General features: G+C 57.8%; 1 protein-coding gene across 6 annotated transcripts; it reads left to right on the top strand.

Annotated features, from left to right (window-relative positions):
• The first annotated feature begins 637 nt into the window (after positions 1-637).
• Positions 638-26,468, top strand: NLGN3 (neuroligin 3). 6 transcript variants are annotated; one of them, XM_058154664.1, is made up of 8 exons: positions 638-812; positions 9,890-10,564; positions 11,571-11,630; positions 15,485-15,544; positions 17,507-17,656; positions 18,865-19,050; positions 22,740-23,529; positions 24,321-26,466. In XM_058154664.1, exons 2-8 carry the CDS (start codon positions 10,084-10,086, stop codon positions 25,168-25,170), a joined length of 2,577 nt encoding a protein of 858 aa, XP_058010647.1. In that variant the 5' UTR covers positions 638-812; positions 9,890-10,083; the 3' UTR covers positions 25,171-26,466. The 6 variants fall into 6 exon arrangements, with proteins under 6 accessions (XP_058010647.1, XP_058010642.1, XP_058010643.1 ...); XM_058154659.1 differs by lacking the exon at positions 638-812 and adding an exon at positions 3,177-3,372 and having other exon boundaries at positions 24,321-26,468; XM_058154660.1 differs by lacking the exons at positions 638-812; positions 11,571-11,630 and adding an exon at positions 3,177-3,372 and having other exon boundaries at positions 24,321-26,468.

Below are 26,468 nucleotides of genomic sequence, written 5' to 3'. Positions count from 1 at the left end.
GCCCCCACAGTCCCTGCTGCGTAGCCCTCTCCTTGGAAGCCTCTTCTAGGGAACAGAAAGACCCCAACAGCACTCAGTGCCCTTCCCTGCCCTACTTTCAACTGCTAGAACAGCAGTCGAACCCGCAAATCTCCTGGGGCAGCTCCTTGGCTCCAGGAGAGGAGCCCCGAGGCCCGAGCAGGGAACAAGCGCCCCAAAGGCAGGACGGCGGAGTGTGGCCCGATGCTCCTTCTGTCGGGGATCCGGACAGAACGAGAGCCCAGCGCTGGCAGAGCCTCCCTCCCGGCACCGGCCGAAGGACGCCGTTTGGCGGGGCCAGCAGGACCGCGCCGGCTCGCCTTGCCCACCGCTCCGGGGGCTCTCGGGCTGCGGGGCCCAGGCGGCCGGCATCCTACTTGCCACCTGCTGCGGGGGCTTCCAGGCGCCTTCCCGCGAGGGGGCTGGGCCGGGGTCCCCAAGACGCCCCTCCCCGCGCCCTGCAGCCCCCACGCCGCCAAGCACAGGCGAATGGCCGCCTCGGGCCGGAGGAGGCTCCCTTTCTCCCGCGCCGCCGCCCCTCCTCGCCTCCCTCCCTCGCTCGCTCGCGCCGACGCTGCCCGCGTGCCCGCGCATTCTGGAAGCCTGGCGGCCGGGCGCGCGCGCGGGGCGGGGACTTCGGCGGCGCTGACGGCGGCCGTTGCAGGAGACCTTCCGCGCCCCCTCCCGCCGCCGCCTCCGCCGCCCCGGCTCCTCCCGCGCCGGCCCGGCATGGCTGCCGCGGGACCACCGCCGCCGCCTTCGCAGCAAAGGGAGCAGCAGCAGCGCGTCGGCGGGTAAGCCCCCGGGGGGCCGTCGGGAGAGGCGAAGGACGAGAACGACGGTCGGGCGGCGGAGGTGGGGGCGCGCGGCGTGGCCGGGGAGGGCGAGGGCAGCCCACCGCTCTTCCCCCTGGACTCCCCCCCCGCAGCTGCAGCAGCCGACCCTTGCCCCCCTTCATCGCCCGCCGGTTAGGCGAGGATGGAGCAGGCGCGGGGGCGCGGAGGGGGGCTGCCGCTGCTGCGGCGACCGGGCTCTCGCGTTGCCATGGTGACGGTGCAGAAGAGGAAGGCAGAGGACCCCCATTTCGACGGAGGGGGCGAGCGGGGGCGGAGGCTTCCCCCTCCGGTCCGCGTGCCTGCCCTGTGCGGCGGCTCTCGTTTCTTTCGCCGGCGCCCGCCCGGCCCTCCGCCCCCCACGCCGCAGCCAAGGACGGGGCGCCCGGAGATGGGGACGCGCGAGCGGGGCGGCTGCTGACGCCCTCTCCGGGCCGGGTGGGGCTGCCCCTCCCCCGGTTCCGTGGGCAGTCTCGGCCGCGGACACCGCCACGGTTGCTCCGGGGCTGACAGGGCAGGGAGAAACTGGCCCGGAGCGCCCGGCCGTCCTCTCGCCCGGATCTCGCCTGGATGGCGAATCGGGGATCGGGCGCAAAGCTTTTCCCGGACAATGATCTGAGAGGAGGGGGATGTGCCTTTTCTTGTCCCCCTACCAAAGTGCTTGTAGGTCCATTCTGGTGCTGGAGTGGCCGAGGCACCTTGAACATGAGCCTGTGCTCATTGAGCTGGCAAAGCCTGGGCTGCCCCCTCCCCCAGCCTGGCTCCCTTTGGTCAGTGGCATTAATACCCCCCAAATGGGAAGATCCTTCAGGACGCATGGGGGGGCTGAATGAGGAAGGGGGCAATGATAGCAAGGGGGCTGGCCCTCCCCACCTGTGCCTCCTGACTGGCAGGAAGAGGCAGATTGAGAAGTGGTATCTGCTATTCAGTCCATCTCATCCAAAGGACCAGTAACTTGTTCCCCTGCCTTTGGGCAAAGAACAGCTCTGAGGGGAGAGCAAACCTTGCTGAGCCTCTCTTTCTTTCTTTCTTTTGGGGGCTGGCCTGTTCCAACAAAGCCACAAGGCCCATTTGTCCAATGCCCGGTGGAGAAGGCCCATGCATCATCTTCCCCCATGGCTCTACTGAGGCTTTTCCTAAGGGGCTCATAGTCCCAGTCCCACACACACACACACACACACACAATCTGGGCACTGCCAGCCTTGTTCAGGAGCAGGAACAACTTGCTGGTCATGCAGAGTGTAAACCAAGGGCAAGACCCTGACTCGTCCTCAGCCAACAGGTAGTCCAAGGGCAGAAGGTGCCCAGGCAAAGGCTCTCTTGGTAAGCAGCCCACCCACACGTGATGGGAAACTGCAGCTGGGCTCTGTGGACAGAATGGGGTGCAGTTGTTGATGCCTTTTCTGGGTCTCCCATCTGGGCAACTAATTGTGGAAGAGGTTGATGAGCTACAGATACCAGAGCTGGTAGGCGGGGTGGGTAGGAGGGGGGTAATTTTGCCCATGCTTCTCCTGCTTATTTAGAGCTAAGAACTCCTGCCTCTTCCTGCTGGGTTGTCTCTCCTGGGATGGATGGATGGATGGCAGGTTCGGTAGCCAAAATGTCTTCTTTGGTGAGGCAGGAAGGAAGGAAATGTGCTAGTTTCCCCTTGCACCTTTATTCCTTCACCTGTCGCAGAAACACCTGTCTCCTCAAATGACTTGTTAGGATAAAGGCCTGGGTTTCTTTGTTGGCCAACTGCTTCATTTTACGAACTTCTTTATTTAGACAACCACCCTGTGTGGTGGACCAGGCTCACCCTGTGCCTTATGGGACGAGCCCCAGGAACTCCTGGGGTCTCAGGTGCTCTTGCTGAATTAGCCATAGGGAGTGGTGACCCTGGGGCTCCCACAGGCAGGAGAGTCCCATCCTGGTCTTGAGGAAGCAGGAGGCAGCAGGCCCAAGGATTTTGGGCTCTCCCTTCCTAAGCCCACACAGGAGGGGGTTTGGGTGGGGAGGGGATCCAGCTGTGGAGCAGGGGGCTGCAGCAGATTAACCTCTTTGCCCCAGAGAAGCAGGGCGAAGAGGGGGCATTCCAGGGACCTGCTCTCCACGGTTCCCCAGGTGGCCAGGTATAGTGGCCACGCACCAGAAAAGAGGATAGGGTGGCAGGAAGTGCCCATGGCAAGCAGGAGGTATAGTTAGTAGCAGATTCACCCCCCAAGTGCCCTCCAATCCCTGGCTCTCCTAGTTCAAGGCTCAGGGAAAGCCCCTCCCTCTGGGATCCGTGCCAGGGAGAAAGAGCCATTTTGAGCTACCAGCGGTTCCTCTACAGGCAGCGGCTAGCAACGGCTCCCACTGAACGGCTGGTGGGAAGCGGTGGCTGGGAAGAGGGGTGGCCATGACCCTGGTCCACCTGAGGGGTGACAGCCCCCCTCCATCAAGGCTCTTGCCGGGACAACAGACTGGCTGTAAGGTGTGATCAGGCGCCGCACATGACATGCACGGAGCATGTGGGAAAGGCCACAAGCATCAAAAGCTGGTGAGGGCTGCTTCTGATTGGCTGTGAGCTGTCTTCCCGGGGGAGGACTCCAGATGTGTAGGGACAATGGCTTTCTTCCCCCCCCTCCCCTCCCTCCTCCCCCCCACCCTCCGAGGAAAACCAGGCTGCCTGTGCAAGTCATCAGGTGGGCAGCGGCTCTTACTGACAGCTGTAGTGGGTGACGGCAGAAGGGGACAAGGAGGGATTGGTTCCCTGTTGCTGCTTGCAGGAAGAAGACCAACGGCATTCTTTGTTTTAAAAAACCAGCTCGTGCTGCAGGCAGCACCCGAAAGACCCCAGGCAAGAGGGGAGCCCTGTAGAGCCACATGGGGCTGGGCTCCCCAGAGCTTCCGCCTGCACTTTTTCACAGCCGGAACCAGGGATGTGGGGAGACCTTCAGGCCGAAGTCCCTGAGAATCAGGCACTGGACCAGATCCAAAGCCAGTGGGGGCCTCCGCTAAGAGGGCTCTGCTTCCGCAGCTTGGCTGTTGCAGCTGCCAACAAGCAGAGCTGCTTCCACTGGAAGGTGCTGGGCTAAGAAAAGGGAGGTGGAAAAAGGGGCCGTGCTCCTGCAAAAGACGCCCAGTCTTCGTTCTGTCCTGTGGCCACAACCCCTGCACTCCCCCTGCAGGGATCACCGGACATAGGTCTCAGAAAGAGATGAGCTTGCCTGCCCACGCAAAGCTCATCGTGGCTCCACAGCGCCCAGGCTGGAGGGATGCTGGGGCTTGATGTGTTACCCCCACGTCCAGCCAGCCGGAGCAGCTCAACCTGCTTCATGGAGGATGCAGCTTTCAGAGGCTGCCCTTAGCCAGGAGCCCTCGTGGCCAACTTTGAGGCCTTGGGTGAGAGAGCAGACCGCTTAGCAGTTGGTGGGTTAGCTTTGGCTGCTGGAAGGGGTGTGTGACCAGCCCTCTCTTTGACTGGCACGCCTGGAAGCCCCTCGCATGGCGGGCACTGCTGCTTCCCAACCTACCTGTGGAAAGGGAAGGGCCATAGCTCAGGGGCCACACCTGGTACGTGTGCAGAAGGTCCCAGCTTGGAGGGGATGGCAAATATTGCCCTTTGCCTGGGACTTTGGGCTCTGCAGACAGTTGAAACAGATTCAAGTGAGGCAGAGGGAGCAGCTGTGAGGGAACAAGACCCAAAGTTCCTAAAGAATGCGGGTGCAGCCTTCGGGTTTTGTCCTGCCTGGAGGAGGGGGTGACTGAGGAAATCCATTGGCCGATGGTCCCTAGCCTGATCCTTGGTCCCAGCAGGGAAGCCGCTAGGTCCTAGCAGAGCAGTCTTCCTGACCTCTGACTGCCCTCCAGGTCAGTTGGATGACTTCTCCCATTGTGCGCAGCCAGCACTAGTGTGGAGAAGACTGTACCGGACAGGTTGCTGTCCCTCCAGACCTCCTCTGGTCTTTCAGACCTTTCCAGGCTCTGCCCTGGGAAACGTGCTCACCTGCCAGGCACAAAAAAGAAGCCCCTCCCTGCCTCTTTCAAGGCTTGCAGGCCTGGCCAGATGATTCGGTGCCTGGCTTTGTTGGGAGAACCCCAGTTGTTTGCATCAACTCTAATGGCTTGTTTGGTTCTGGTTAGTGTGTTGCGTGTTGTGGCTTGTCTGTGTTTGCAGCCTGTGTGAATCTGTGTTGCGAAAGGGGATGTCCTAGAAGAAGAAATGAATGGGGGAGAACGTGGGGAAGGTAAGCTGGCCAGACAGGTCAGTTTCGAGGGGTGGGGGCTGCCTCTGCGATTGACGAATGGCTGCTCTGTCTCTGCACCCTCCCTCCCTTCCTCTTTTCTTTCCTCCCTCCCTCCCTCCCTTCCTCTTTTCTTTCCTCCCTCCCTCCCTTCCTTCCTGTTTTCTTTCCTTCCTCCCTCCCTCCCTCCCTCCTCCTCCTCCTTCCTCTTCCTCCCTCCTCTTCCTCTTTCTTTCCTCCCTCCCTCCCTCCCTCCTCTTTCTTCCTCCTCCTCCCTCCCTTCCTCTTTTCTTTCCTCCCTCCCTCCCTCCCTTCCTCTTTTCTTTCCTCCCTCCCTCCCTTCCTTCCTGTTTTCTTTCCTTCCTCCCTCCCTCCCTCCCTCCCTCCCTCCCTCCCTCTTCCTCTTTTCTTTCCTCCCTCCCTCCCTTCCTTCCTGTTTTCTTTCCTCCCTCCCTCCCTCCCTTCCTCTTTTCTTTCCTCCCTCCCTCCCTCCCTCCCTCCCTTCCTTCCTTCCTCTTTTCTTTCCTCCCTCCTTCCCCCTTCCTTCCTTCCTTCCTTCCTTCCTTCCTTCCTTCCTTCCTTCCTCTTTTCCACCAGCCAGATTCTGTTTGTGCTCTTCTTCACCTCAGAAAGCCCCAAGCAGGCCTTGAAGGGCTCCATTGTTTTCCCAAGCCCAGCAGTTTGCCCTCTGGAGCTCCTCCTTAGAAGGCAGCCTAGGAAAATGTGGCCCCCTGGGGCCTTTTGCTTCACCTCCTTCCAGATGCCTTTGCTCTCCTCTGCTCTTGGGAGGCCCCTGCAGCCATCTTGGCTCCTTGAAGCCAAGTGCAACCAGAGGAGGCAGGAGGGGCTTCAGGCGAACCTTTGTGCCTTGGAGGGTCTCTCTGTGTGTGGTCACTGCCCCTCTTCTTTTCCTTGGACACATTTGCTTCTCTCTTGGAGAAAAGTCTCGCCTTCTCTGTACTTTTGGCTCACTTGTCCAAGTACTGTGGAGCAGTGGAGATTTGGGCAGAGGTTGAACTTCTTGCATGAAGGACATCTGGCTATAAGGAGGAGGAGAGTTGTAGACCAGCTCACCCAGAAAGCATCAGCTCAGGGAAAGGCTGCTCGTCTGGGGGACCTTGGAGCCAAATTCACCAGGGCCTCGGCACAAGCAGAGTCTTCTTGCGCAGCCATCAAGGCGGAGTGGCTGGGGCTGTGCTTAGGCAGAAACTCAGCAGGATGAAAGGTTATCTAGAGAAGCTGGAGGGACGGAGGCCGAGCAGAAAAGTTTCCGATCCTTAGGGAGGTGAGAGGGCTCCACATTCCAAGTGTGGACAAGGCTGCCTGGCCCACACCTGCCCTTCTGGAGGCCTGGCACTCTGGCAGGCCCAGGGCTTGGGTGCCCTGCCATTGGAGTCACAGAGCCTGGGACAGTCCAGAGGGAGGGCAGTCTCTTCTGCAGCCACGCTGGGATTGGTGCGCACTCCCTCAGGGAGTGCCACACAAAGCAACGGAGGCCCTTTTACTGGGAAGAGCCTGGCAGCTGCGGGGACCTGGGGCTCTGAAGGCCAGCAAGGAGGAGGCTTCTTCCCCGAGAGCCCTCCTTCTGGCCTCTGGGCTCAGGTCTCTTCTGAGCCTCCCCCAGCCCTGCTTCTTCCTCTCTCCTTGCTCCAGACGGCTACAAACGCCCCATTGGCCTGCCTTGGCGCCCAGTTATACTTGCGGGGACTAACCTCAGCATCATTCTGCCTAGACCCAGCTGCAGAGGCAGGCTTTGTCATTGAGTGGGACAAACCTTGAAGGATGCCCAGAGAAGCAGCTTTCCTGGCATTCCAGCAAGATATTCTTGCACGAAGGCTTTGCTCTGCCCTGGAAACCCACCCATCCTCACCCTTTTGGGTGAGAGAGAGTCGGAGAGAGAGGGAGAGGGAGAGAGAGTAGTCTCAGCAAAGAAGGGGGCCGGGGCATCACTTTATGCTGTGCCATTTTGAGGTACGATCTTCTCCAGATGGCCTGGAATTCTATTTGGAGGGAATTGACCAGGTTCCATAAGGCTTTTCCTTGTTTGGGTAGGAGGATGCCAGCAAGAATGGTGGCTAAGCCAGGCTGGCTCAATGAAGCCTGTGGGTTTGCCCACCCAGTGATGCCCGGGCTGACTTGGAAACACAGCGGGTGAAGTACTAACAAAGACCCAGCTATTTTTGTGGGTGTTACTATCATCACCATGTGCAGACACCCAGGGAAGAGCTGATTCCCTTGTAGACACTCACCACCGGAGCTGCGTCTCCATTGTACACTTGTCCAACTCTGTGGTTTGAGAGCTTCTCCGGAGGGCATAAGTGTGCAGTTTCAAAAGATCCATTGGGGTGGATTTAGGATCGAGACACTCAAGGAGCAACCAACCCCCTGCTCCCTCCCTCCCTCCCTCCCTCCCTTCCTTCCTCCCATCTTTAAGGCATTTGATTCCTCCACATCCAATTCTTACAGTAGCTTCTTGTCCCTTGCAAAAGGTCCCCCCCAGGAGAAAACAGATGGCCCAGCCATTCGCTTTAACAGATCCCACATGATCTCCACAGTCAAAGGACTTGCTGTGGTCAATAAAGCAAGGAGGAATCCCACTCTGAACCTCTCTTTGTCATCCATCTTATGATGGCCACCCATCGGAGTTCCTGTCCCTGCAGTCCTGCTCCATATTTGTTGACACGGGGCTGGTAGCAGTTTCATTGCTGTTTCTTTGCTGCTTGGGGGTGGGGGTGGGGGGTACTTCTAGTGCTTCCCTCCTGGTAACTAGTTTAGTGCCTGTGGTTCCCCCGCCCCCGTTTTCAGTGGAGCCAATTCCTGAATAAACTGTTTCTCCACAAATGTTTCTGTCGTTCTGTGATCCTGTTTGCAGTCATTCCGGTGTAATCTTCCCATCTTCTTTTAACCTCATTTGCTTTTGTTAGAGCTTTGGATGATTATCCTTGAGTAGCTGTACATCTTCCCGTGGTTCATCTGATCTCTCTAAAAGCTTCGTCTCTTGTTTATTTTCCTCAATTCTAGGCATTTTTTTTCTTTTGATACCTTTCATTGTCCTTCCTTGTTTGACGCTGCAAATCTGCATTCAGGGGTTGTACACACTTTTTTCCTGTCCAAGCCTCTCATCCTCCATCCGTCTCTGACTTTCACGATAACTCCTTGGATTTGGGGAATGCATTTTCTCCTTTGGTTTTTGCAGAATCTCTGATCTCTTCCCAGAGTTCCTGAAATTCAATTTCACCCAAGTTCAATGTCCTGGATGTGTTCTTTCAATGGATCTTCTATTCTGACCCTCTCTTTGCCAGGGTCAACACTTCTTACGAGCCGTACGCTCTTTAATTTTCAAAGTTCAGCTTAAATATTGGATACAAATAATTCTCTGTCTGCATCTGGAAATGACATCTTCTACTTCTCCGTTTTATTTCCTTTTACCTGGCCTACTGATTCTGATGCCGTCCGGCCAGTGAATCTGGCCACACCACTTGTCCTTAGGCTGCTCAAAGCAATGGGTTCCCCTCCAAAACTCTGTGCTCATCCAGCCCTGACCTTCCTCTCTTGACAGGTTCGTTCATTCCAGCCCCCACCCACCCCACCTAAATCCATGAGCTTCATTGAGCTTCAGAGGGGGCCTTGATTCACAGCTGTCCCATTCCCTGGTCCGGCTAGAAATGAGGACTGACCCTGTGGCAGCTCCGGTCTTGCCTGTTCTTTGCGTCCAGAGGAATATTTCTTGGCCTGGGGAGGCCTTCATCTTCAGCCTTGAAACTTGCCTGAATGCTCGGTCCTCCGGGTCATTTTTTTCACAGCTATGCAGAAGGGGACCCAGATCCCGAAGGAGGGTGGGCTTCCCCACCCCTGAAGAGCTCTGCCTGTCCTCTCCCTGTTGGGGGGACTCTTAGCTTCACCCCTCCTCTTCTCAGCTTCCCCGCAAGGGGAACAATGATGTAGCTAGCAATTACTTGAGCTCCTTCCAAGCCTTTCTTCTCTGTTCTTCTCTTTTTCTGCCACAAATGTACCCCAGCTGCCCATGGCCAAAAAACAGCTCTCTAGAATTCAGACAGCTGGATATAATTCCTGGGAAAGAGCAGCTTTTATCCCTTTAAGGGCATTATGTAATTTGGATAATTTTGCAAGCACTTTTTGCAACCAGGAGCTGCGTTTGCCTTCCTGAGCACTTAGGAGCTGGGGAGGGAACTCCTATTGTGCCCCGGAAGGGAATGGAAAGCACAACCCAGGAATCTGTCCTTGAAGGCAAGAGCCGCCTGGCACATTGTTCCCAGGATTTAAACTGAGGTCACCCAGGAGAGGAAGTGGTAGTAGCCAAGGCCCTGAGAGGCTCTCCAAGCGGGGAAGGAAAGAAGCCATCTTGCAATCAGGCCCACCAGCACAAGAAGATTTGGTCCCAGTTGACAGATGTTTGTCCTAATAAGCCATCTGCCCAGGCCATGGTGGAGTCACCACTGAGCCTCCTGCTGGGGAAGTCCTGGGGCCCAAACGTTGCCCTCCAGATCGGTTGGAAAGCAGAAGCTGTCCTTGGGGCTTTGAGTCTCCTCCTCAAGAATCAGACTTCTAGTCTGATTCTTGGGGAATTATATACTATATATAATTATTATAATTATATACTATATAATCTTTTTGTATGATACCTACATATATTGTTGTGACAAAAATAAATAAATAAAAAATAGTCAGATGCCCGACTGGTGGCTTTTTAAGCTTGCATCTCTTTCTATAAGGGGGGTGGGGGGGGGCGCTTGTCAGGTGTGGCTGAGCTTTGCTCCCTCCAAACTGGTCACTATTAACCTGCCTCCCCCTTCCATCTCTTCTTTGCAGGACTACCTGTCTCCAAAGAGCTGCAGCTGCGGAGAGGAAGAGCTCCTGAGCTGGGGACTTTGGCCCTTGGCTGCCACCGCTCCTGCCTGCCACCCGGACCCCCTCGGAGGGCCCTCCTTCCCCCCCTCAGGAGGGTCCTTCAAGCCACCTGCATCTGCTTGAGGCCCACTGTCCAGCGCTGCCCTCCCCAGACCATGTGGCAGCTATTGTGCCAATGCCCGCTTCTCCTCCCGCCCTTCTCACAAGCGACCAAGGGGGCAGCCGGGTGGGGCGCACACCTGGCCCTCTGGATCCTGGGCCTCGCCTCGGCTGTGGTGCGGATGGAGAGCCAGGCCTACTCGCCCACCGTCAACACTCACTATGGGAAGCTCCGTGGGGTGCGTGTGCCCCTGCCCAGCGAGATCCTGGGGCCGGTGGACCAGTACCTGGGGGTGCCCTACGCTGCACCTCCCATCGGGGACAAGCGGTTCCTGCCCCCCGAGCCCCCACCGTCCTGGTCGGGCATCCGGAACGCCACCCACTTCCCCCCAGTGTGCCCGCAGAACATCCACACCGCTGTGCCCGAGATTATGCTCCCCATCTGGTTCACCTCCAACCTTGACATTGTGGCCACCTACATCCAGGACCCCAATGAGGACTGTCTGTACCTCAACATCTACATCCCCACCGAGGATGGTGAGTCCCCAACGGGGTGCCTGCAGGACACGTGTGTCGTGTGTGTGTGTGTGTGTGCACGCGTGTCTCTGCGGTTTGAGCATGCTGCCATCACTTGCTTTCCTCCCACCGCATGGCTGTCTGTGCGCATCCGTTTTTGGCCATGATGCTTGTCCCTCCTGGCTGCCATGCGCTCCTTCTCGCTCGCTCTCCACACGGGCCCTTCTCCTCTGCTCGTCTCCCCTCCCCTCCCCCCCCCCAACCAGCCACCATCATCCTCATCCTGAACTGGGTTGGCAAGTCAGGAGAAGCGTCTGGTCAGCTGCAGGGTGTCCCAGCTGGTTGGGGGACAGCAGGGGGCCTTAGGGGGGTCGACCTCCTCCCAACCTTCTGTCTCTCCATCCTCCTTCTCCCCATTTCCAGAGGGTCCTTGGCAGGACAGTTCTGGTGGGCGCTTTCTCTCTCCCTCTCCCTCCCTCCCTCCCTCCCTCCCTCCCTCTCTCTGTCTCTCTTTCTTCCTCTTCCAAACCTTTCCCAGTCCTTGAGCTCAGCCTTAGCAGGGACCACAGGGACCTCCGCAGACGGAGGAGGGTCTGCGCTAGCAGGGGGCAGCCAGAGCAGGAGGGGGGCTCTTTGTGGTGAGGCCGAGCCCCTTAACCCTTCCTTTCCAGGGCTGTCCCGTTGGAACTGTAAGTAGCCCCCTCCCAAGCGAACTCGGCCTCACCACAAGGGGTCCCTGCCGAGGGGAGCCTCTTACCTGGCAGCAGCAGCACTGGGGCAGCTGGGCCCCTCCCCAGGCAGGGAGGAGGGAGCTTCACGCTTGACACGCCCTCCTCTCCTGCACCTTTCCTGGCCTCCAGCGACCCTCCCCTCCCCTCTGGAGCAGCTGCTGCTCTGCTCCCCTCTGCCCTCCCTGTGGTCAGCCCCAAGGGCCGGTGGGGGGGCTGGGTGGGAGAAGGATGGGTTGCATGCCCACACCCTCTGCTGGGGCCTCCTGTTATTTTGTAGTCTTTTATTCATTTTACAGTAAAGCGGATTTCCAAGGAATGCGCCCGAAAACCCAACAAGAAAATATGTAGGAAAGGAGGTAGGTAGCGAGCCGGGGCTTGGCAGAGGGCACAGAGAGAGGCAAGTGAGAGAGTGAGCGCCAGGGGGCGCCTGGCCTGCCCCATGCCACAACAGGATGGGGGTGGGGGGCTTATGGACTTGGAAGGGCTCTCTGGCCAGTCCTCTGGGAGAGCACCCTCTCTTTTTGGGAGGGGTGGCATTCCCACCTAGGCACAGCTGCCCTGGATGGCATTGGCTGCCTATCACTAGATCTCCCTTTTCCCTTGCCCCACACTGGGCTGGAGCTGGCCTCGCCTCCAGAATCGACTGGAAGGCCATTCTGCCCACTTCCTTCTCGGCAATCCCGGGAAAGGCCCTGCCAGCGGGCAGAAGGCTGAGGGTGCCCTGCTTCTCAGCTGCTTCTCTGGCCAGCCCAGACTTTGCAAGTGGGGAGGAACCCCCAGGTGATGGGTGCCCTTTCCCTGCCACTGTGGCCCCTGGGTCCCTAAGCAGGTAGACGGCAGCGTACGCATGCGCTGGGCCCCTCCCTGCCTTCTCCCCCTACCTGGGACCAAGGCAGACGTGCTACTCCACGTCCCTGGACTCCCCTTGGCTCCACCCCCTTCCCCACTGCTGGGTCCGCTTTGCTCCAGTTGTCCTTCTGGAGCTCTGCCCCCCACTCCCCAGCCTTGGCCCTCCTGAGCAGGAGTGGAGAGAGGTGGGCAGGGAGCCTCTGCTGGCTCTCTGCCCCCCTTCCGTCACAGAGTCTCGGTTCCACCCATGATGGAGCAGCAGCTTCAGCACGGGAACCACTTGTGCCAGATGCCATCCTTAAATCTCCTCTGTTATTCCTTCACCAAGGCCCGGGCATGAAGGTGCCAGTTTCCGTTTGAGCGTTTGGAAATGTCAACCAACCAGGCCTGTGGTAGGGATGGCTAACGCCCCTCTGGGCTCTTCTCCTGCTGTTCTCCCCCAGCCCTGTGAGGGCCTGGACAGCTCTTCTCAAGGAAGAGGAAACTGGTCCCTGAGTTTTGACACAAAGGGAGGACCCTCCCCCCACGCCCACTCCCCTATGTTGAGTTTCAGCTCCTGTCATTCCCAGCCAAGTGGCCAAAAGCCAGCAGCAATTTAGAAGGGCTTTCAGGGAAGGGAGGAGGGAGTCATACCAAGCAGTTGAGGGAGGAGCAGAATTAGTTGTGCATGTGCACACACACACACACGCACACCCAGAGGGTTGGTGGGACCAGGCATGTGGGGCAGCTTGGAAGCAGGTTGAGCAAAAACTTTTCCACCCCAAGGAGGCCTCCTCGGTTTGAACCGTCTCTGCCTGGGATGAAGGGAGAAGCCTTGGTCCAGGCGCTGGGCCTCAGACCCCTGTGGCTCCAGTGGAGCATAACTGCCAAGACTGTGACTGGGCTTCCTGAAGGAGCTGTGGTGGTTTGTTAAGTCATGGCTTAGGGCCTCCTACGAGCCCAGTCCGTGTGACCCATTCAGCAAACCCTGATTAAGGAAGACGTAGCTTAGCTAGCAGGCAGGCAGGCACATGGCTGAGAGCCTGAGCATTTTGGGAGAAGTCCGCCAGTAGGATCTGTTCAGCTGGGGATTATGGCTCCGTGCATTGTGTGACTCCAACCATGGCTTAGCATTTTGTGTGAATGCAGCAGCTACCTATTTTGTCTTTGACTAGCCCATCAACTAACGCTGACATGGGACTCTCCAGGAAAGAGGAAGTTAAACTGAACCCCTGGCATCCTGGGCCACCCTGTTCAACGGTGGCATCAGAGATGCTGCCATGAGGCTCCGTCTGGCTTCTCGCCCTTAAGGACTCCGGGGCCCATTCAGCCTCATGTCACAGAAACAGAGGGTGGAGAGACGGGCTCAGTCCTTGAGAAGCAGGGTATCGCATGCCTTTTTTATGGGAGTTGGGGAGAAACCCCATCAATACCAAAATAGCTGTTTCCCTTTCTTTTTTGGCCCCTTTCTTCTGGAGCAGGTCCAGCCCACCATTCGGTGGGAGAACTTCCTTTGGAAGGGAGGCCAGGTTAGGAATGGCTGTTCCGCAGTGGGGAGTCACCACAAACCAGCTCCTGACAAACTTCCTGAGGCTTGGGGGAGTTGTGTCCCTAGGGGGCAGATGGGGCTTGTTTTAAGCCCCTTCTCAGCTGGGCCCAATTCAGCTCAGACGTTTCCTCCGGCTGCGGATTCTGCTTCTGCTCAGATCCTGGTTAATCTGCCAGGCAAGAATTGGCCTCTCCGCCTAAAACCGATGGAAAGGAGAAGGCCTCCGCGTCAGCTGAGCCCCTGATGCCCCTCTTTTGCACCATCTCTAAAGCATTTTTGTTTCATTCATTCGGCTTTGATGTGGTGTGGCAGGTTCCCACCAGAGCAAAGAAATCACCCCTCCCTCATTTCTCCCTCATCCTGATGGAAAGTGGACATACTTTCTCCCCCCACCCCCCCAACTCCCTCCCTCCCTCAGGCTGCCAGAGGTAAAGGGAGCCGATGCCTGGGTTAGGGCTGGCTTGGCTCTGTCAGCCATATTGCACATGGAAGGCTGCTCCATTGCACGGTGCCCGTGAACCCTCTGCCAGGCTTTGCCCACGACCCCCCGCCCTGGGCTGATCCCTTCAACTCAGCCTTCTCAGCTTCCTCCGTTTGGCTGGCCTTGGTTGCTCATCTCCAGATGCCCCAAAGCCACATGATGGCCTGGGCGAAGTGTGGTTCCTCCTGCCCCCCTGTTTGCAACCGGGGGTCTGGAGGAACATGGCTGGGGCTGGGCTGATGCGCCCTGCAGAGCCGGGAGCAGGAGGACCAGCGCAGCCTCTCTCTGCCTCGGTTTCCATGGTGACCGAGCGGGCCTGGCATCTGAGCAGCGGCCGGCTGGAGACAGGAGCGTTTTGTTCTGCTCTCAGCTGATCCAGGCGGGAGGGGAAGGTGGAGGTGCATGCAGGCCTCCCCTTGGGTGGAGCCCTCGGACCTCTCGGAAGCTGGATGGGCAGGTGGGCACCTGCTGACTCTTCCTAAGATGGGCAGGGCCTTTTCGGCACTCTGAACTGAATGCAGCCAAACGTGGCTGGGGCTACACGGGCATCCCAAGAGCGGGAATGGCAGCCTTCACTGTGTCTCTATCTGGGGTGCTGAAGATGTTTGAGGTTGGCTTCCTGGAGCCCACTCCAGCCCCCTTTTCTCAGGGGGGCAGCAAAGAAGGGACACTGGCAGGGCAACAGAAAGAGCCCATACTGCTGCACCTGGTTGGCATGTGGGCAAGCCAAAGCCCGGAGGAGCTTGTGGCAAAGGCCAGCTCCTACTCAAGAGCTGAGGAGGGTAGTTCTGGAGGTCTTCAGTGAAATGACCCCAACCCAGGTCCTCCACGTGCCACAGGCTGGTGCAAGCAAATGGACAGGGTAGTCAAGGGTCTCGTCGTGCAATCCTGAAGTGGGCGATCATGCCAAGGGCATGGATATTCGCCCCATGGCAGCACTGAGTTTCCACCCTTTGGCGGCTAGACTGTGGTGCCCACAACAACTATGCTGGGCCCCTGTCTGCATCCGAAGGGGCTTGCTTCTCTAAGGATGCCACCCCAACCCTCAGGGGCCCTCCAGGCTGGCTGCGCAGGGACAGGTCCCGTGGGCTCCCAGCTCCTTCCTCCTTCAGGCCTGACCCCTGAGCTCCGCCTGGCTGCCTCTCTGACCTGGGGACGGGGCCCTGGAAGCCTCTGCCCCCTCCCAGTGCTGCTGCTGGAGGCTTAGCAGAAGCCTGAGCCAGGTGACCTTCCCACCTTCTCTGCAGCCGTGCTATGTTTGAATTCTCTTTTGTTTTCTTCCTTCCTGTTTTGGTTTCTCTTTTTTGCCCCCTTCTTCCTTTTTGTTCGGTCTCCTCGTGTTTGGTCCCCAGGCTCCAGCGCTAAGAAACAGGGCGAGGACTTAGCAGATAATGACGGGGATGAAGACGAAGGTATTTGCGTGCGCCAGGTGGCTGTCAATGCATGAACCCCCGCCCTCTCTTTCTCTCATGCACGTCCTCATTGCTGCTGCCATTCCAAGATGCCCCCTCCCCCCTTGTTTGTGTCTCTGTCTCTCCGGGTGCTGAGCGGCCAATTGGGGAGTGCGCCCTGCTGCCCCTCGCCCTGGGTTGCTTGCTGGTTGGGAAGGTCGAGTCGAGGGGCTGCAGGGTCCCTCTCAGCTCAGATGCTCCGGGTTTCTGGCCTTTTCCCCACACAGAAGATCACAATGGGCTTGCAGGAAGAGTGTGTCTGGGGGAAAGTGGCACTTACCATTCTCTCACACACACTCCACACAACACCCCCTGGGTCCGGCCTGGGTCCTCAGCACACCCCCTGGCTGCTCAGGGGCTCTTTCCCCCAGACAGGCACTCGGGGGAGGGGGCCTCTGAGAAAGCAGCATGGGAGCATGGAGGGCACGACATTTTGGAGGGCAGGGAGGCACAGCTCTGGGCAGGAGGGGCACTGGAAATGTGGTTGCAAAGGGCACCATTGGCATTGGGCAGAGGAGAGCGGTGCCCTTCTGCAACAGAGTGGGATCTGCGGCTTGCCCCTCTCCCAATTTCTGTCCCTGCCAGGGCCAGCAGTGTTCTTGGGCACAGGGAGCTTGCTTCGCTTGCTTCCCCCCCCCCCCCCGGAGAGGCTGCCATTTAATCCCGAGGAAAGCATCCCCCGTGCCAGTTGCCCGTCAATTTTGCTTGAAGGAAAAGGTCAAGGTGACACCTAAGGAAATCCCAGCCAACCTGTGCAAACAGCCTGGCAGAGAAGCACGAAGAGCTCCCGAGGACTCCCTTCAGGGAACCTGGATGCCAGCACAGCTGAGCTGGTGGGCCAGGTCTGGAAGCGAATGCCCGAGGCCTCCTAGCCAGGCCTGAGAGGGCAAGATGTTCTTCCAGTTGTGCATTTGGGAGTCGCAGCTGCCAGTCCTGCTTGTGCTCTTCTACTCAGTGGCTTATTTGGCATGTGAGTGGCAATTCTTGTGGTCAGCGCTTCATCTGTCCTGGGTGGAAGCGCCCTCAAGTTGACAATGGGGCTTGCTGCCCCCCAATCTCCTTGGAGGAGCTCTTCCCTGGGATTGGCCAGCCATGCCCCTTCTTGACAAAGGCAGAGGAGGTCCCTGTCTGGGCTTCGTCTTGACATTGCCATGAGGTGCTGCTGGCTGATTTTCTGCTTGTAATGTGTGTACTTATAATGTCTGCTTGTTTTAGAGTAGTCAGCATTCCAGGGTGGGTAGAGAGCCCCTCTGGGCATCCTTGACAGGGCAATGCCAGGTGACCACTGGACTGTAGCTCCCAGGATTGCGAGTTCTGAGCGTGTGTGTGGATCCCTGGGGAGCTGGTCCTGCTGCTGCCTGGAGGCCCTGGGCAGGACGGGCAGGGCCAGCTGCTGTGGGGCACAGGCTGTCATCCCGGTTCAGGTGCCAGGGGCATTTGACTGAACTCAGCAAGAGAGAAAGGGGGTAGAGGTGGGGGGGGGTGAATTTTGCAGGATCGCTGAGTGCATCTCTGCTGGCAAGTCTGGTGAAGCAGCAGTTTCTCAGAGGAAAAACCAGGCTGGGCTACTCCCCTCCTGCCCCTCTCCATCCAGAATGGATCCTCCCCAGAATATTTCATTCCCCAGTGAAAGGAGAGGTGCTGCGTCCCGACTCCCAGCCCTTCCTCTCCCTAGTGGTTGCATCTTTCTAGGGCTCCGTCCCAAGCCCTGAGTCCCTCAGCTGGCCCACCAGAGCTCAAGGGATCTTTGGGGGCTCCTGCAAGCCCTAGGGCCTTCTCACAATGTCTGCTGGGCTGGAAACCTGCGGGCAGAGCTTGAGGTCCCTGCTGTGCCTCTTCTCCCTGGGAAGGGTCCAGATCACGCAGGGGTGGGTGCCCAGCAGGCCGTGCCAGACTCCTGTCTCTAGCTTCTCCCCCTTACAGACATCCGAGACAGCGGGGCCAAGCCAGTGATGGTCTACATCCATGGGGGCTCCTACATGGAAGGCACAGGGAACATGATTGACGGCAGCGTGCTGGCCAGCTACGGCAACGTCATCGTCATCACTCTCAACTACCGTGTGGGAGTCCTGGGTACGGAGATTCTCACTACTAGTCCAGGGTGGGGAGGCCACCACATCCCTTAGCGGCTTGGGGGATGCGGGACCCTGTGGGGAATAGGAGCAGAGTCCTGCAGGGAGCAAGATCCCCAGCCTTGGCACCCCGTTTTTCCACCGGTTCCCCTGAAAGGGCTCCCTCCCCCTCCAGCATCTGGCCACCAGGACAAGCCCTCGACACCCCCCCCCCACGTGAAAGATGCCCTGTGTTCCTAGCTTGGAGTTCCCTGGTGTTTGCCCATTAGGGCCCCTGTAGAGAGCAAGTATCGATCTGTGGTTAAATATTGTAGAAACCCTGTTTACCTATCTCCTCTCTGCGCCACTCAGCAAGTACCACTAATACGCCTCCCCAGAGGGAGTATCCCGTGGTTCCGCTGGGGGGCTGCCAGGCCACCTCCGGAAGCCGCCCGCTGGATCCTGAAGGGTTTCCTCAGAGCGGAAGGCAGGCAGGGTGAAGCTGGGAAGGGCCTTCTTTCTCCTGTGCCACAGACAAACAGCCCCCGCCCTGGACTTTCGGGGCCTTTGGCCACCCTAACCCCAGGTGGTGCCTTGGCATTTGAAGGTGGCTGCAGCAGCCTCTGAGCAGAGGAGAAAGCTTTTCTCCGGGGGGGGGCGGCGGTGGAGGATTTGCAACTGGGTTAGGAGCCTAGAAATGACGTGCTCAGCTCATGAGCCCACCTGCCAGGGTGCCGAAGGTGCTGAGCTGAACTCAATTCAGCCGAGATTGGTGCAATACATTTCAGCTCATTTCCACCTTGATTCCTTTCCTGGGCTCGCAGAAATCACGAGTTCCCAAACATTTCAAAAACTTGAAATGGCTACTTTTTTCACTGGCCTGTCATTAGGCAAAGCCAGAGAGAATTTTATAGGTTCAGTCTAAGAGTAACTTCCAACCAAGGAGAGAAAGATTGGAAAGGTCCCAACAAAGAGCTAAGCATTGGGGTAGATGGCCTGACCCCAAAGGCAGGGTTTCCCCGCCTGTCGTCCCCAGGGGCACTCAGGGGCATATTCCTCCAGAGCAGAGGGGGCTGCAGGAAGGGCACGGGGTGGGGGCATCTTCCTGCCCTCCTCAGGATGGCAAAAGGCTCCCTCTGGAATGGCCCTTTGCTGGGACCTGGTCAGCAGTGGGCAGGGGGATTGAAGCTCTGGCTGGGGAGCAACCGGCTTTCCTCTGCTTGCCTGCAGGATTCCTGAGCACCGGCGACCAGGCTGCCAAAGGCAACTACGGGCTCTTGGACCAGATTCAGGCTCTGCGCTGGATCAGTGAAAATATCGCCTTCTTTGGTGGCGACCCTTTGCGCATCACCGTCTTCGGGTCGGGCATTGGGGCTTCCTGCGTCAGCCTGCTCACCCTGTCGCACCACTCCGAAGGTAAGGGAGGCCCTTTGGTCTCTCCCAAGAGGGGAAGACCCCCAGTTGCCCCTCTTCCTCTCTGGACACCCCCCACCCATGTTTTTACCATAGATGGTTTGTTTCTGTAATAATGTGGAATTAGGGGCTTCAAAGCATCCTTGAATCTCTGCATTCAGGATTATAAAAAGGGAGGCAACAATAACTTCGATTTCAAAATCAACTAACAATTGGAATTTACAAAGACCGTTGGAAAACAGGCAGCAATAGATGCTTATATATGGAAGTGGGTTCTTTTTTATGGTGATGGCAGATGTACAGGCGAGATGTCTTCAAGTGACATCAACCTCAGGATATTCCCTTTGCCAAGCCAGCTTCAGTAGTTTCTCCAAGGACAGATGTGGACAGCCCTCAGAAGCTGCAACCTGTGGCCAGATACGGTCCAGGGGAGCTTAGCCAGAGGACTTCCAGTCTGCTAGAGGAAGTCTGCAAGTTTCTCCTTCAGAAAACACAAGTGCAGAGATGGGCCCAAGGCCAGAAAAGAACCAAGCCCCCAACATGCATGAATTAAAACTCCAGCCAAGCAAAGCCTTGGAAGCGCAGGCCCGTTTTGCTCCTTATGAATCTGAATCCTGGCTGGACCGGCCGATCTCGGGAAGAGTAGGGACCTCTTTCTAGATGGAGTGGACAAAGCCTGCCTGGGCATTCTCTGGGAAGCGAGAGCTGTATCGGGGGGGGGGGGCTTGATGCCGGGGTCCCTGCCAGCTCTAGTGTCCATTAAGAGGCCATCTGCAGGCTAAAAACGGCGTGGCTTCCAGCCCAGCGTCACCACTGGGACAGCTTTAAGGGTATTTACACTTGTCCCTGTCCCTGCCCGATGGTGCCCACGCCATCCTCATGGATGAATAACCCGGCATAGATGCTCTCCTGGGGTTCAGAAGGATGTCTTGCTTTTTAATTAGACATCCAGCAGCTTTTGTGTGTCCAGTTTGCTGCACAGGAATTCCTGCAGCGGCTGAAAAAGCAGCACACCAGCTTGGCTGATATTTCCATGATGTTTTTATGGCTTTTGGAGGACAGGAATTAGCTGAGCCGCCAGCAAATGCCTCCCGTCCCCTCCCCTACCCCGGTTTAGTTAATGTTATCACCCCTTTGGGGTGTTCTGAGAAGCATCCGCTGCATAGAAGTCAGGATGGGCTGCTGCTAGGGTGTCTGTCTCGGGGCCAAAAGCATCGTAGGGTTAGGACAGGGGGGACCAAGCACACACAGACTTGCAAGGTGGCTCCCAAAGGTTTTCCTGGACTCGGGCCGAGGGGCCTCAGAAGTATTTGCACATTGGCATCAATTCTGAAGAGGGGGTGTCGACTGGTGCCCCCACAGGTGTTGCTGAACCTCTGGCAGGCCACTGGGAAAGGGCCGAGAGTGACCCTCTCCAGATGCCTTGGGTCATCCTTGCCATAATATCCAGCTGCCATTCCACACATCTGGAGTGCACCCAGGCTAGGGAAAGCTTAGCTCGGCGTGTTCTGCTCAGGTTCAGTCACTGCGGCAGAAATGATCTGGGGCAGCCCCACACGGGGGACCCCCTTCGTAGTGCCACCAGCAGGAATGGGCATGATGCTGGAAGGGTCCCCGGTGTGGGAGAGCGTCCGTATTTCTTACGTTTACCGGCAGGGATGCAAAGGGAAGGGGGGCAGGGCCACCTTGGGGTCTCTGCACCCCAAATCCCTCCTTTGCCTGGACCTCCAAAGGGATCTCTTAGGCTTCTATGAGCGGAGGCAAGCTAAGGTAGCCCCAGGCTCTCCTTGGATGCGGCTGCCTGCCAGGGAAGGCTTCCCTCTGCTTGCTGGAGAATGCTAGGAGTGTTGCTCAGCCTCCCCTCCCCCACTGCATTTCCACCTCCACCTCCCATGCCGGAATGCATTAGGCACCAACTGAAATCCTGCCTGCCTGCCAAACAGAGGCCCCAGAGCGACCCAGGAGACCCTCTGTGGAGGACTTCTGCCTGCACTGTGCAGCCAACCTCCATTCAAGTGCTCGTTTGTGAGCCAAGAAATCAGGCAGGAGCCCCCCTCCCCGGCTTGAGATGAGAGGAAGAATCAGTCTTCCACTTCGCCCATGGTGTGTGTGGCTGGGGGGTGGGGAAGTTGTCCCCCAGGTGGAGAGAAGAGGCAGGAGCTATTTCTGCCTCTTGCTGCGTGTGCAAAGGAGATTCACCCATTTCTGCTACCCAGCAGCTGGAAAGTGAGAGAATTAGCTCCGGTCATTTGCAGGACATGCATTTCTGGGGCCTGCGAAGCTCATCCAGAAGCCACCAGGAGAATATTCAAATAGCCGCATCAGGGCTGGTGCAGCAGGTGGATGAAGGGGAGGGATGCCCTGGCCAGCTGGCTGCAGCTTTACCTTGCCACGTGGTAGGGTGGCCTGAACTAGCTCAGTTCAGTGGCAGTCTAGCTGGGTTTTGTTGGATCCCCTACCATCCGCTGGCCAACAGTCTCTCCCCACCCCGATGGTTCTGGGTGGGGCTCCAACTGCCAAGGTATCAGAACTGAGGAACGTCGGCACCAGGTTGGGGGAGGCTGTTTTGGGGGGTGGTCCCAAAGACACTGAATGGCTCTTGGGCACAGCTGGCAGTCCTTCCCTCTGGGATGCAGCCTGTCAGTTGGACGCCGAAGTGGCTTTGGACGCTTGGTGGTTGGAAGGTGACCCTGATGCAGGCTTCTTCCTGGGGGGGGGGGGGCTTTGGGGGATACAAGCTTGTGTAAGAGTCTTCTAAGGGAGAAAAGGGTGAACCCTAGGAAATGGCCCCGTTGCTTTAAGGGAGCACAAGGATGGTGGGAGACAATAAATAATCATCTTCCCCTTCCCCCAGTTCCGTAGCAAAGGTGCCTCTCATTTTTCACCTGGAGGTTGAGGGACGGTAGGAGCTGGTGGAGGAGCTGCTGTCCTCCTGCCCTCTGCCCCGTCCTCCCTCCGGCTTCAGCTGCAGACGCTGCACTTCCTGGACCTTTTTGTATTCCGAGGACAAGCCACACGGAAGGAACCTTGGCACCCAGCCTGGCCTGGCATTCCTCTGCCAGCCCCAGGGCCTTTGTGGGCTGGCTTCCTAGGCCCGGCGTCCTCGGCCTCTTGTGTTCCCGCCAGCAAAAAGGCTCCTTTGTGCCCCTGGGGAATGTGCAGTTTGCCGAGCCCACATTGGCACGGAGCAGGGCCCAGCTGGGCAGGAAATGAGGGCTGTTCTCTGTGGAACATGCAGGGTTAAGTACTGTAGGCTTAACCCCCACAATGCCAGCCTCAGATTGCCCTGCCTGAGGCTGGGGGGGAGGGAAGAGAGGGAGGAACACCACTTCTTCCATTCTTTCCCATTGTTCCCAGAGACTGGTGGAACAGGAACAGGATCCCTTGCCTGGTGCCAGACTGACATGGTGTGGCTGCCAGGGAGGGATGAACAGAGATGCGAAGGGGGTTGCGCTAAGGCCGCAAGCCCAGGATTTGCATCCTGCAGCCTGGTCTTGGATGAAGGATGGCTGGAGACGAGCTTTCTCTGTTGGGCCATCTGCCTTCCCGTTGCCCCTTTTCTTGCCTGTTTGCGACAGAGAGCAGCTTGCAGGTGTTGGTGGTGTCCCGTCAGCACTGCTTTCTTGAAACCGAAGGGTCCTGCTGGTGGGTGGCCTGCCCGTTTCTGCCATGCTTGTGTTCTCGCCTCACAGGTCTTTTCCAGCGAGCCATCATCCAGAGTGGCTCTGCTCTCTCCAGTTGGGCAGTCAACTACCAGCCGGTGAAGTACACCAGCCTCCTGGCTGACAAAGTGGGCTGCAACGTTCTGGACACTGTGGACATGGTGGACTGCCTGAGGCAGAAGACTGCCAAGGAACTGGTGGAGCAGGACATCCAGCCGGCACGCTACCACGTGGCCTTTGGGCCAGTCATCGATGGGGACGTCATCCCAGACGACCCTGAGATCTTGATGGAGCAGGGAGAGTTCCTCAACTACGACATCATGCTTGGAGTCAACCAGGGTGAGGGGCTGAAGTTTGTGGAGGGGGTCGTGGACCCGGAGGATGGTGTTTCAGGCAGCGATTTTGATTATTCTGTCTCCAATTTTGTGGACAACCTGTATGGCTACCCAGAGGGTAAGGACACCCTGCGTGAGACCATCAAATTCATGTACACAGACTGGGCTGACCGGGACAACCCGGAAACACGACGCAAGACCCTGGTGGCCCTCTTCACTGACCACCAGTGGGTTGAGCCATCGGTGGTGACCGCTGACCTTCATGCTCGTTATGGGTCCCCCACGTATTTCTACGCTTTTTATCACCACTGCCAGAGCCTCATGAAGCCACCCTGGTCTGATGCGGCCCACGGAGACGAGGTGCCTTACGTCTTTGGGATCCCCATGATTGGCCCCACCGATCTCTTCCCCTGCAACTTTTCCAAGAACGACGTCATGCTCAGTGCCGTCGTTATGACCTACTGGACCAACTTTGCCAAGACTGGGTATGTCGCCCTTCCCCAGACTGCGGCTTTGGTGGGTTTTGCAGGGTGGGTGGCTGGCATCTCCCAGATCAGGGGTCTAACCTTGGCAACTTGAAGACTTGTGGAACTCTTGGAGTTGAAGTCCACAAGTCTTCAAGTTGCCATGGTTGGAGACCTCTGTCCCAGAGGGTAGAGCCACGTCACCCATCTGCTGTGTAGAACTGGACATTGAAAAGACCCTCCGCTGTCAGAATCAGGCTGTGCGGGAGGAGATGGGAACAAAACTCTGGCCCCCTTGGCAGGTTTAGTCCTAGGGATCTAAAAAGGAGAGAAGGGAGAAAAAGGATGAAACAAATATCTATTCACTTTGGAGGGGAAGACTAACAGGTTCCTGGGAACAGCAGTTTAAGGGCACTGAAGGTCGCTTCTTTCTCTGGTGCCCCCAAGGATTGAGCCCCTAGATATTCCCTCCAGATGTGTTGGGACTGCAGCTCCCAGAGTTCCCAGCCAGTGTGACTTAAGGGAAGTCCAGTTTTAATCCTTCAGATTACTGAAACACGAATCTAGGTCTTTGCCAAGCTGATTGTTTGTTCTGAAAAGGCTCTGCCCTCTGCAGCCCTCAAAAGACAGGGAGTCTGTCCATATATATCGGAGTCCCTTGGGGCCAAACGCCCCTGCTTGGCAGGTGGCTCCAATGGGAACAACCCTTCCCCCAGGAAGCCCCCTCATTAGTGGCACACAAGGGATTGCTTTCTCTCTCTCTCTGTCTCTCCCTCCCTCCCTTTCTCTCACTCTCTCTCTCTCTCTTTCAGGGACCCTAACAAACCAGTGCCCCAGGACACCAAGTTCATCCACACCAAGGCCAATCGGTTTGAGGAAGTCGCCTGGTCCAAGTACAACCCCCGTGACCAGCTCTACCTGCACATTGGCCTCAAGCCTCGGGTGCGCGACCACTACCGTGCCACCAAGGTTGCCTTTTGGAAGCATCTGGTCCCACATCTGTACAATCTGCACGACATGTTTCACTACACCTCCACAACCACAAAGGTGCCACCTCCTGACACCACCCAGAATTCCCACATGGCACGCCGGCCAAACGGGAAGGCCTGGAGCACCAAACGGCCAGCCATTTCCACTGCCTACACCAGCGAGGGTTCGCAGGAGAAGTGGAACCCCGAGCAGGATGGGGCAGGCACACTCCTGGTGGAGAACCCCCGAGATTACTCCACCGAGCTGAGCGTCACAATCGCCGTGGGGGCCTCTCTCCTCTTCCTCAACGTTCTGGCCTTTGCAGCGCTCTACTACCGGAAGGACAAGCGACGGCAGGACACCCACCGCCAGCCCAGCCCACAGCATGCCCCCGCCACCAACGATATCGGGCACACCCCGGAAGAGGAGATTCCCTCTCTGCAGACCAACCAGTCCCACCATGGAGACTGTGAGGCGGTGCCAACCCACGATGCCCTCTGTCTCACCGCCTTGCCCGACTACACGCTCACATTGCGCCGCTCACCCGATGACATTCCACTCATGACGCCCAACACCATTACCATGATCCCCAACTCCCTGGTGGGGCTGCAGACCCTGCACCCCTACAACACCTTTGCTGCCAGCTTTAGCAGTACTGGGCTCCCTCACTCACACTCCACCACCCGGGTATAGCCGCCATGCACACGCTCCACCTCACTGGACCTTGGGCTATGGGGCCAGATATGGCAACTCTCTTGGCTCGTACTATCAAGTGCTTTGCTCTCATCTCCAGAGCAGCTGAGGCTTCATGGAGTCCGGCAGAGAAGGCGAGACCCTCCCGGGCTGCCCTGAGTAAACCCTTTGTGCTCCCAGGTCCAGCTGGCACTGCCAAGGAAGCCCAGCACAGCCCCTCGCCTCCTGGAACAACCGTGCGGGACTCCGCCTGGGCACCTCCTAGTGGGCACTTTTGAAACAGCTTTGGGGAACAGGTCCCACAAGCTTAGCTGCCACCTTGTGGCGGGAGATGGTTGGCACTTCCTGGAGCTCTTGGACAGGTGTCATTTGGGGGTGGGTGGGGGTGTTTCTAAACCCCGTAGTGGATCCTGGATCCCCTGGCCATGATGCTGGGCCTAGCAGGTACTGCCTGTACCCTGGCTCCATATCACACTTTTCATGTTGCGGAGATACTGTCTGTCTGTCTGTTTCTTTCCAAAAGACGTTTTTTAAGCAGATCTTTAGTTCTTTAAACACTAACGGAGACACCGTGTTTTGTCCTTTGTAAAGATTTTAAACTAAGTGTTCTTGATACAGCCAATTAGACACACACGTCACCCAGGTGAGCACATCCACCCCCCCCTCCTCCTCCAGCTGCATCTGTGCCAAACTATGAAACCAGCAGGCTTCCCTGGCGGTGGGCAGTGGCACAGAGTAGACCACGAGGCCATTTTGTACTTTTGATATGCCCTTCCTAGCCATCGTGTCCAATGGCCAATCCATGCTCCTGGGGACCAGCAGATCCTCCTCCTCCTGCCCTCTGCCCTGGCCAGGTGCAGCCCCACGGCCCAGCCGCATCGGGTGCCTCAGCCTCGAGCTTCTTGCCAGCCCCATAGCCTGCCCTGCCTTCCAACTTACAGCTACCCCTCTGCTGCTTGGAGAGGCAGGGAAGGACGAGGGTGGCACGTGTAGGGGCAGCAGGTTGGGCGCAATGGGACGCAAACGTGGCTGGCTACCAGGTCCAGGACAGGGGCTGCTGGTTGACAAGAGACCTTGACTTGCCATGGGTGGGTGTTGGGGGGAAAGAGGGCAGGGGAAGATGGCAGACAGCAAGCCCTGCCTTGTTGGAGTCTGGCTGGCAGGAGGGCCCACCAGGGGGTCAGCACCACTGTCAGCTGGCAAGGGGAGGATTCTAATGTGGAGGGAGGGGGACACGTTGGGACACGTTGGGAGGGGCTGCAAGTAACCCAGGCGGTGGGATTTGATCCAGCTTGCCT

Source organism: Ahaetulla prasina, chromosome 11 (genome assembly GCF_028640845.1).
Source record: "Ahaetulla prasina isolate Xishuangbanna chromosome 11, ASM2864084v1, whole genome shotgun sequence".
NCBI classification, from domain to species: Eukaryota; Metazoa; Chordata; class Lepidosauria; order Squamata; family Colubridae; genus Ahaetulla; species Ahaetulla prasina.
This window is presented reverse-complemented; position numbering and strand designations above follow the sequence as displayed.

Coding starts and splice junctions, on each gene's coding strand:
- NLGN3 (XM_058154659.1), top strand. CDS start 3,342: ATGTGGGAAAGGCCACAAGCATCAAAAGCTG. Junction 15,545..17,506: donor TGACGGGGATGAAGACGAAG/GTATTTGCGTGC, acceptor TCCCCCTTACAG/ACATCCGAGACAGCGGGGCC. Junction 23,530..24,320: donor ACCAACTTTGCCAAGACTGG/GTATGTCGCCCT, acceptor TCTCTCTTTCAG/GGACCCTAACAAACCAGTGC.